This window comes from Cibotium barometz, chromosome 16, assembly GCF_041138505.1.
Source record: "Cibotium barometz isolate CiBa-2024 chromosome 16, ASM4113850v1, whole genome shotgun sequence".
NCBI lineage: Eukaryota > Viridiplantae > Streptophyta > Polypodiopsida > Cyatheales > Cibotiaceae > Cibotium > Cibotium barometz.
The window spans coordinates 31380119-31391101 of NC_141061.1; the positions used below are offsets into that span (position 1 = coordinate 31380119).

The 10983-nt window shown below is 36.8% G+C and overlaps 1 protein-coding gene across 1 annotated transcript; it reads left to right on the forward strand.

Annotated features, from left to right (window-relative positions):
- The first annotated feature begins 342 nt into the window (after nucleotides 1–342).
- Nucleotides 343–3361, forward strand: LOC147630557 (L-gulonolactone oxidase 3-like). Its single transcript, XM_086810012.1, has 3 exons — nucleotides 343–1187; nucleotides 1792–2047; nucleotides 2373–3361. The coding sequence occupies exons 1-3, from the start codon at nucleotides 498–500 to the stop codon at nucleotides 3353–3355; spliced, it is 1929 nt and encodes a 642-aa protein (XP_086666138.1). The 5' UTR covers nucleotides 343–497; the 3' UTR covers nucleotides 3356–3361.
- Nucleotides 3362–10983: the final 7622 nt, after the last annotated feature.

The window sequence follows — 10983 nt, forward strand, 5'->3', positions numbered from 1 at the left end:
AGCTATGAGTAAAGGATGGTGAGGAGAGGGAAAGCTTAAAAATATAATCACATAATGACTGAAAAGCGTTTCATATTCAAAACGCTGAATACATACTTAGTTGTTGCGTCAATCAAAAGGTGCAAGGATGTAAGCCTGGGGTGAACGCTTCATCATGGTTGTGTTGATGTGTTTGTTGATTGTAAGGCAAGTGAAACCTGGGATGAGTCTAATGCACACACACGCGCTCTCTCTGATCGCTCTTTCTTTGTCTCACACACACACACAGAGTACACTCTCACATACACTCTCTCTCTAATACACACACAGTCACTCACTATCTCTGTCTCACACATACTCACTCTCTTTCTCTCTCGCACACATACTCTCTCTCTATCACACACACACATACTTGGGATTGTTCCTACGACGTTAAAAGAGCTTCTTCTTCTTCTTTTTCTTTTCTCGCTCACATACTCTCTCTCTATCTCTCTCTCACACACACGCACACACACACAATGGTCCAACATGAGGGATTCAGCATAGTTTTGTACTTGATATGCAGCTTGATTGTTTCAGCCGAGCTAATGCATGGCGAACCTCCTCCACCGTCTGTATTGTGCAGCTCAGGAAACAACAGCAATATCAACTGCACTCTCTCAAACTCCTACGGTGTGTGGAACGACAGGAAGCCATGCCGAGCGGCTGCAGTGGTGTTCCCATCAACCGAAGAGGAGCTGGTTGCTGCAGTAGCGGCGGCCACCAAAAGAAAGCAGAAGATGAAGGCAGTCACGCGCTGGAGCCACAGCATCCCCAAATGGGCATGCCCTGGCGGCACAAATGGCCTCCTCATCAGCACCCAAAACTACACACAGAACATCATCGTCGACAAAAGCTCCCTGCGCGTCACTGTAGATAGCGGCGTCCGCCTCCGGGTCCTCATCGACACCCTTTTCACATCTGGCCTGGCCCTTCCTCACTCTCCCTACTGGGAGGCTGTCACCGTGGGCGGCCTCCTTAGCACCGGTTCACATGGAAGCTCCCTCTTCGGGAAAGGTAGCGCCTTGCATGAATATGTTTTAGGTATGACCTTGGTGGTTCCTGCTTCACAAAAAGAAGGCTATGCCAAAATTGTTCAACTCACTCAAGCCGATCGAGACCTCGATGCTGCCAAAGTGTCTTTAGGAGTTTTGGGAGTAATCTCACAGGTAAAAGCCACCACATGAATGCCTTCTTACATCAATCTAAAGAACCCAAACTAAAGAAGAGGGAACTGAAGTTTAGTTTACAATTTTATGGCTTCCCACAAATCGGTGAAATTTTTGCTTTTACTTCAACAATATTTAAGAATGCAAAATGATCCATAATTATATGGGTTCTCAAGTGTTTGAATGATAGATAGTAGGTTTTTATGTTGTTTCATGGCATCTACATGCATGATCATCCTAGCTAACACACACACATTGTATAAGTAATTAATAATCCAAATAACGTCTGTTTTTTTCGAAAGACGGATGGATTAAGCTTAGCTTTCCCAAACATCTACATGCATGCACACACACACACACACACACACATTGTATAAGTAATTAATAATCCAAATAACGTCTATTTTTTTCCGAAAGACGGATGGATTAAGCTTAGCTTTCCCAAACACTAGCAAAGAACCCCTATGTTTATACTAGTTGGTGTAATGCATGCTTGTGGCAAGCTAAGCTCAGGGGTATATTGACTTACAAGGCATGTGTATCTCTCATGTTCTTGTGGGATTCATGCTTTTGTTAATATGTATTTGTATTTCAAAGTTTGCAGGTAACATTTATGGTGGAGCTTCTCTTCAAGAGATCCATTACTAATGTTGTTGAAGACGATACATTACTAGAAGAGAATGTTCTCTCTTTTGCATTCACACATGAATTCGGAGATATAACATGGCATCCATCTCAATATAAAGTGATCTATAGAAAGGATGATCGTGTGCCAGTGGATGCAATTGGAAATGGAGTGAATGATTTCATTGGCTTCCAAGGACAAACACCTCTAGTTCTAACTGCCGTGAGAGATGCAGGTAAAACATGTAAATTTCATATTTATAATGATGCAAATAACACTCAAAAACATGGTGAATGATTTCATTGGTTTCTAAGGAAAAATACATTTACTTCTAAATGTGGTGAGAGATGCGGTAAAGCATGTTATAAATTTCATATTTACAATGTCAATGCAAACAAAAATCTAAGCACTTAAAAACATGGTGCACCCTCTTTCTCACTACTCTAAACACTTAAAAACATGGTGCACTCTCTTTCTCACTACTCTAAACACTAAAACACATGGTGCACTCAAAAACTTGGTGCTCCCTTTCTCACTGCTCTTATGTTGCCATTTTGTAGAGATGTTATTTGAAAAGACAAGAAACCATCAAGGAAAATGTCTTTTAGCAAAAGCTCAAATTGCAGCCATAAGCAAAGTAGGGGTTGGCCTTAAAAATGATAATAATTCATTTACCCACTATCCCGTCATAGGGTTCCAAAATCAAATGCAAGCATCTGGGAGCTGCCTTATTGCGCCAAATGATCATGTGTGTGGTTGGGATCCAAGAGTAAATGGCTTGTTCTTCTATGAGAGTGCTTTTCTCATTAGCCTTGAGAAAATTGCTGACTTCATCAAAGATGTGAAGATGTTGCGTGAAAAGAACCCCTCTAAGCTATGTGGCATTGACCTTTATTATGGCCTCCTATTACGATTTGTTAGAAAATCAAGTGCATATCTAGGAGCAATTGAAGATTCAGTGGAGGTAAACTTCAACTATTTTAGACAAAAGGATGAAGGTAAGGCTAGGTTGGATGAGGATATATGGGAGGAGATTGAACAAATGGCAAGATACAAGTATAATGGGTTGCCATCATGGGGTAAGAATAGAAATGCAGTGTATAGGGGCATGGATATATTATATCAAGAAAGAATGTATATGTTCAAGGAGGCCATGGCTAGGCTAGATTCCGAAGGCCTCTTCTCGAGTGAGTGGAGTGATGATGTACTTGGGAGTGATGATGCACTTGGGAGAAGATGCAGTGATAAGTTTCTAAGGACTAGCTGGAGTGATGATGTGCTTGTCACCACAACTAGGAATTTTATATATGGATGTGATGTGGAGCCGAGTGTATGTTCACACCCAAAGACTCTTCATGCATGCTCTCATCTATCCACCCATCCTATATACTTCACACCATCATGTGCCCTTGATGGTATGTGCTTTTGTTCGAAGGACATTCATTGTGCTCCAGAACAAGGATACTTATGCATGCATGGCCTTATCTATGAAAAGGCTCGTGTTTGTAGATATCAACCACATAAAAATAGTACCCAAGTGTAGAATTACAAAAAATAATGCATTTTCCTTGACTATTATTTCAATTAATATGTAGTAAGGAGATCTTTTACCTTGTACAATATTTCATGATGGCATACATGGTAATATCTTATACTATTAATTTCTAGTAATATATGTTTTAACTTAATATACATATTCCAAGGTGGTGTTGTGAATTCGAATTTCTGTCCTTGCTTTAAGATAGAGGGGTGACAAGAGGTACACAACATAATATGTTTGATGTATTTAAACATGGTCACCTTCCAATGAATATCAACTACCTTCATGCCTTTGCCTAAAGAAAATTGTTCAATCCTTTCATTCCTTTTTACTTATCATTGATGAGATGAGGTAGGCAGATTTACCACCTCCACATAAATAAATCCTTTAAATTTTGACATAAACAAGTAACATTATTGTACATCAAAGTATAATTGCAAATGTTTCTCCTTCACATTAATGAATTTGCTACTTTACAATGATCTTGAATTTTTCATGAGTTGTAAGTAAAGTACTTTACAAAAAAGGAAAAAAATAAGATGTATCTCAAGAATCTTGTCTCCAATATATTTGGCATTGTATCAAATATCTAGGTTAGTTCCAAAGTAAATCTTTGCCCAAGGAGCTAATGCCTCCACATTTTCAAAGGATGGATGATAGCTAAGATTTCTAGGTCATGGACTATATAATTTCGCTCATTAGACTTGAGCTTCTGAGATTCATATGTTAATGTCTTCCTCCATTCTTGCCAAAGGACCTTGCCAATTTCAAATCCGATTATATCAATAATTACCTTAAAGGGTTTGCCAAACTCTAGCAATTTCAGCACTGGTTTTATTACTAATGCAGTCTCTTCAACTTATCAAATGCACTGTGGCACATAGGGGTCCACTTAAATGGCACATCTTTTTTAAGAGGAGTAGGGTTGAAGAGATCTTAGCATAGCTTTGGAGAAATATGTAGTACCATCCTGCTAGACCAAGAAAATTTTGAACCTCCCTTACATTCTCAGTTCTTGCTAATCAGTAACTACTTGCACCTTTGTAGGATCAGTTGAGATTCCATCTTTATATACAATAATCCTAGATATTCAATATGTTACGTGAAAAATGTGCATAATTTTACTCTTCTTTAAAAAAAGCCTATGCTTCCTCGAGATGTCTAAGACTTTTTGAATATGCTATCTCGAGATGTCTAAACACCACATTAGATAATTTGGGAAAAATCCCATTCCCATTTGAAAAATGGGATCATGGGTGAACCTATCCAAGATTTTATCAAAACCCCCTCATGTGACATATCATTGGAAAGATCTTTAAGATTAGAATATGAATCTAAGATCTTCGATATGCTCAAGATATGGGTAAAATTATATTGAAAAGTTGAATCCCAAAGTGAGATATTTTTCCCAAATTAGCTAATCTTTTTGAATATGCTTCTCATGATAATATGTAACATTTTTGGGATAAACCAAAATGTCATCAAAGAATACCAAGATAAATCATCTAGGTACTCCCTGAATATCCTTGCATCATTGGATTGAATTTTGCAAGAGCATTTGTGCCCTATATCTTGTATTAAAAGCTGCCTTTGGTCTGTCCTACTCCTTGATTTTAATCTAATAATATCCAGACCTTAAATTAATCTTTGTAAACATTTTTGCTCCATGTAGCCAATCTAAAATCTCATCTATTATAGATATCATTATTCTAGATTGTATGCTGATTCAAACCTCTGTAATTAATGTATAGTCTCAAAGTTCCATCCTTCTTGTTTTGAAAGAGAATTGGTGCACCCCATGGAGATACACTTGGTTGAATAAATTTATGCTCCAGTAATTGGTTTAGTTGTTCCTTAAGTTTAATTGTCTCTACAACAGTGTATTTACTTAGCATATTTTTGTCAACTCTTAAGGAAATACATTAGCTGCACACTATATTAGAAAATTTAGGAAAAATCCCATTCCCATTTTAAAAATGGGATCATGGTGAACCTATCCAAGATTTTTTCAAAACCCCCTCATGTGACATCATTTTGGAAAGATCTTTAGAAGTAGAATCTAAATCTAAAATCTCTAACAAATTTGGAGTTAGTATACTTGAGATATGACTAGAACTATATTGAAAATTTGATTCCCAAAGTGTGAGATTTTTCCCAAATTATCTAATGTTGTACTAGCATATTTACTTAGCCATTCGGGTTCATATGAACTTGAATCCTTTCTAGTAGAGTTAAGTTTTATGACATAAATTACCTCATTCTTCCTAATTCCTTTTAATAATCTAGATGACTTTATAACCTGTAATGTTGGAGATCTAGTTACTCCGATCCCTTAGGCCGTATAATTATAATAAAGATCCAAAAAAGAGATGGTCACCTTTATGCAATGTATATTTTTATGATTCTGAGTAAGCCAATCCATACCGAGAATAACGTAAAAGTAATACTTTCAATTGCATTCATTTAAGTTCCTGTCCAAAGATAGAATTGGAATTTCTCCCATGGTGTGTGAGGAGCAATTTCCCACTAGCTAATTTAACTTGCATGGGTTTACTCTATCTTTGATCTAATTCTAACTAGCTAATTTAACTTGCATGGGTTTACTCTATCTTCTGTACTTCAATAATTAATTTTAGAATCAACTAAAAGATAAAACTTGCAGGTTCTTGAATAATAGTTCTGAACTTGATGTTCTATTTTTCAGCATCTATTCTTCATGAATTCTTCATCTTTATATCAACAAAGGAAATGACTTTTGAAGCATCTAAATGAGATGGAAAATTTCTTCTTGGATTTTTCCAATTTTGGGGTAGCAGTCCTTGATAACCTTGAGCAAAAGTAGCTAGTCTTGGGTTACTTTGCACTGAAGCTATGGGCTACTAATATTGTGGTCCTGTAATACTTTGAGTTGGATATACCATAGTAGGTGCATTGGGACACTCACTTATAATGTGCCTTGGTTGTTCACATCTGAAACATTTTCTCTCTCTTGAGTTGTTGATGGAAAGATCTTTTTGATACATAATAATTTTCCCTCTTGGGTCCCATATTCTAAGAATCTTTTCTAAAACTTTAACCTTTATTCTTCTTAGTTTTAGACAAGTTCAAATTTCTTAACCGAGGTAAGGGTCTCTTTGGACTTTTATGAGATAATCTCCTTAAATGATTACTTAACCTTGGCAAAATCTTCTGCCATATGAACTACATCAGCTATAGAATCTAGCTTAGCATTCTCGATTAACATGTCAATTGGTACGTCCAACTTCCTAACAAATTTGTTAAGGTAGGTAGCATCTTCCACAGGAGGGGAAAAGTGCGTAAGGTTTGTATAAGCCTGATATGCTTCAACAGACTTCCCTTCTTGTGAGAGTTCTAGAAATTCATTCATCCTATCCTCTTCATACCCTAGGGGAACAATATTTTTAAAATAAGTATGTCTTCAAGTCATCCTATCTTTTCAAATGGTTGGATTTAAGATGATTCTTCCATCTAGATCATGCCACACCAATAAGCTTTAAGCGAGCTAAGGCCATCTTACTACGCTCAATAGAGCCGGCTATGTAAAAATAATCATCCATAGCATTGACCTAATTGTGCACATTCTCGCCAAGTTATTCCCTTCTCTTCGAAAGGAGGTGGGTTGAGATTCATGTAAGGCCTTTTTAACATCATTGTTCAATAATTTATCATTTGCACATCGAGGCATAATTTCTCTCCTAAAATTTTAAGTGATTAATTTCATCTTGAAAAGGGTAAGCTCTTTCATATTTTTGAGAAATCCCTCTTTACAAAAGATATCTCTATTACTTCAAAAAATATTATATCACGGGGGTTTCTCAAGCTTTAAAGAATTGGAATTGTCTAGTTGGTCCCATAATTAGAAACTTTTGATGGGGAAGGTACATACTTAGATGATTCAATCTAGACAAATATTTATCTAAAGTATGTTGGCTTCTACCACAGATAAAGTATGTTGGCTTCTACCATGGATCTTATAATCCTTTACTAAATTTATGATTTCCATAATCATGGCTAGGAATAGGTTCAAACCATAATAGAGTAAATACTCAATCTTGATTTCTACACTAAACTTTGCTTCACTTTGATCCCAAACATATCATATCTTCACATGAAAAGAGGTTGCTATGGACAGCCAAAATAATACTCTCTACAACTCTGATACCAGCTATGATGATCATTAACCTCTTCTTCTATCAAATTTGGCTATAATAGAAGGCTTGTCGAGGGTGAAAAGTCTTACCCTTGATGCTTTATGTAGTTGCACTAGAAAACCACCCAAGTAGAAACCTGATTATTGTTAGAAATCCTTATAGGGGCATGGAGATTCTAGCTCTAGTGTTACCTCCTCAACCAGCCCACTAGAAACTACTCCTATGAGGCTAGTCGAGATTCCACCTCCAGTTGAGTTTCCACCTCCAGTGTTACCTCCTCAACCAGTCTTACGAGGAACTATTCCTATGAGGCTAGTTGAGATTCCACCTCCAATATTTCCTCATCAACTAGTCCACCAAGGAACTACTCCTATATGAGGCTAGTCAAGATTCCACCTCCAGTGTTACCACCTCAACCAGTCCACCAAGAACTACTCCTACGAGGCTAGTTAAGATTACCCACTCATCACTAGTTAAAAGCCTGCCAAGGGGTGAACATCACATGGCCCATCCAACCTGGACATTTGATGCTAGATCAAGAAATAGCATTGGGAGCTTACAGACTGAGAGATATCAATGCACCAAAGCAAGCTTCCTTAACCTGCTTTTGATGCTAGATCGAGAAATAGCATTGGGAGCTTACAGACTGAGAGATATCAATGCACCAAAGCAAGCTTCCTTAACCTACTTTAGATGCCAAAGCAGTCACACAAAGTGGATAATTGCCTAATGAGAGCTAATCCATAAGTAAATTGCTAGCCCAAGATGAGGCAGCTTTGTCCACAATTTCTTTCACATTAAAAACCCCTAAAAGCAAAAAAGGGGAAAAGAAAGAGTAGGGACCGTAAACAAAGGGAAGGTATAGATAGTGCCAAATGAGCCTACAACAAAACCACTTAATGGAGACTGTGTCAAAATTTTCTCAAATTTCTGGTCATACATGGATAACTGAAGCTTGTGGAACATAATTTGCAAACCTTGGGATGCCAATGAGGTGCGGAAGGTGTTGACATTGGTTTGGGAGCAAACAAAGATCAATTGGGCACAAAAAGGGTCACTTTGGCAAGAATCTGCAGATTCACAAAAACCCTAATTCAGTCACAACCCTTTTGGAATGAATTAAAAGGGACCATATGAGCTCTTAGTGCTTCCTTAGAGCTACCCAACGAACCCTTAACCTCCGCATTTCGATATCTCTTTAGGATAGAATTTAGGGTTTTTATAGAAACAATAAACCCTAATTCAGTCTTCTCAAAGTTCTAAGGTGGAAAATGGAATCAAAGAGAAAGACCCTAGGGACCTACCAGCTTATTTTGAGATTGAGGATGTTCTAGATTTCTCCGCGCAAATAACCTTAGAAGAAGAGAGGGGGTGGGAAATCCTGACAAGAAAATTCTCATGGGGACAAAATATAAGAACTAGGGAGAATTCTTAGAGAGCATCGCAAGCCCATAAGGACAAGAGATGCAAACAAACAATGAATCTAAGCGATGATCCTGGATATATTGGGATAGAAGATGTTCTGGAACCAAATCACTTTGGATGGAATGAAAAGCAGTTATATTGATCTTGATGGTGCATAGAATAGATGAGCTCCTAGAAATGGCCAAGAAACCTATGGAAGGACGATGCAAACCAAGAACAAAACATCTTCCCAAAAAGTTGCAAGAATACCCTAACCCTAGAGAGGAGATCTCGAGGTTAAGTGAAACACAAGAATTGGTATTGTAGGCTCAACTAGAAAGAGAGGATCCTATAGGACCTATCATAATGTTTACACAAATAGAGGGTCCTACACGACCTATCATGATGGTTCCACAAAAGATTCCTACACCAAGACCACTACATCCCATCCTAGAAGCATCTATGAATACCTTAAAGCCATCAAGATAGTTGAGGACATGAAAAAGAAGGAAATAGAAAGGAAAAAACAAGCTTAATGAGAAGCCAAGGCACATGAGGAGAAAGCTAAACAGCGGAGAGGTATTCCACATGTCCTCATGGGCTATTGTAGACACTAATGATAGAGAATAATATGTGAAGCCTGCAAGGCTTTTCTTGGACTTCCCCACATTGTAAGATTCCTCCTCAGCCTGAATAATGAATAGGATCTACTTCAATCCCCTGTAATCATTCCCTATTTTTGAATACAAGAAAATATTATTTTCCTTGTTTTTGCCTAGAGATGAAAAATTATAGAGAGTGGTAATTCAATATTGAGATATTTTTGGATAAACAAATTCTTCTAATATCAAAAATATGTTTCCCTGAAATAGAAATTCAAAATAAAATTTCCAAGGTGCATTAGAAATCAATTAAAAATGATTTAAAAGACCTTAGCCTAAGGGTCAAGATTTTCTAAAAATTTTGGATTATGGTCCAATTAAGGTTCCTATGGACCAATAAGATTAATCCAAGTGTTGGGATGAGATAAATCCAATGAATGAAAGAAAATACCCAAAAATGAGTAAATGCCCACATAAGATGAAGAGTTGACTGAGTACGGTTTATTAGTTAAAACTATGAGATATTACTAAAAAAAATGAGATATTTTGGAGTAATCATACAATTTTGACACCTTGGTATAAGAAAAGGGGAAGACTTCAAGGAGGTGCCTATTTCACACATGTGAATGAGTTTTAAATTTAAGAATATTAAGATATTTTATCTCTCCTCTCTCCTAGATCAAACTGGATAAAAAAAGGAGCTAAACTGGTCCAAATCTTGTCCCAAAAATTCAGCCAAACTGAAGCTGGAAAATTATAGAACTTAGTTGGACTCAGTTAGTGGCCTCCCTCACCTATAAATAGACCCTCATTCTTTTGTATTCTCATCTGTGAACTAGACCATGCCAGTATTACCTTAAAATAAGTATATTTTCTATTATCCCCTAAAAATCCTCTACAATTTGGAGAGATTGGAGCTTCTCTCTCTCTTCAACCTTCCTTGGAGCTTTCCTCTCAACATAATAACCAATTGATTGGTTGGGAGCTTCTTCTAAGAATAAAGAAGCAAGCAAAACAAGAGGTAAGATATGACTTTATGGTTTTTTCTTTAATCTTCTAAATGTTTTTCACTTCTCAACCCCTCTCAAGCTTGAGAAGTATTCAAATAAATAGTTTTTCAATGCAAATGAAGCTCTCCAAAGAATTCTAATGAATTATCACAAAAAGTTTACATTTATGCTTAATTAGAATGTTTTTTAAGTATATCTCTCTCTCCCCCAAAGAATGGTCATTCCTATGACCAATTCTCTATTCAAATGATGCTTCTCATGGAGCAATTCTTAATTCTAAAATCAAACTCTATGCTAGTCAAAGCTAGAGGCACAAGAAATGGCTTTTTAATGCTTTTATGTTATATAAATTACGATAAAATTATGATTTAGATCCATAAATTGGATTTAGATCTATTGATAGTTAATCTATCATAAGTGTACTACTAAGTGATGCTTTTCAA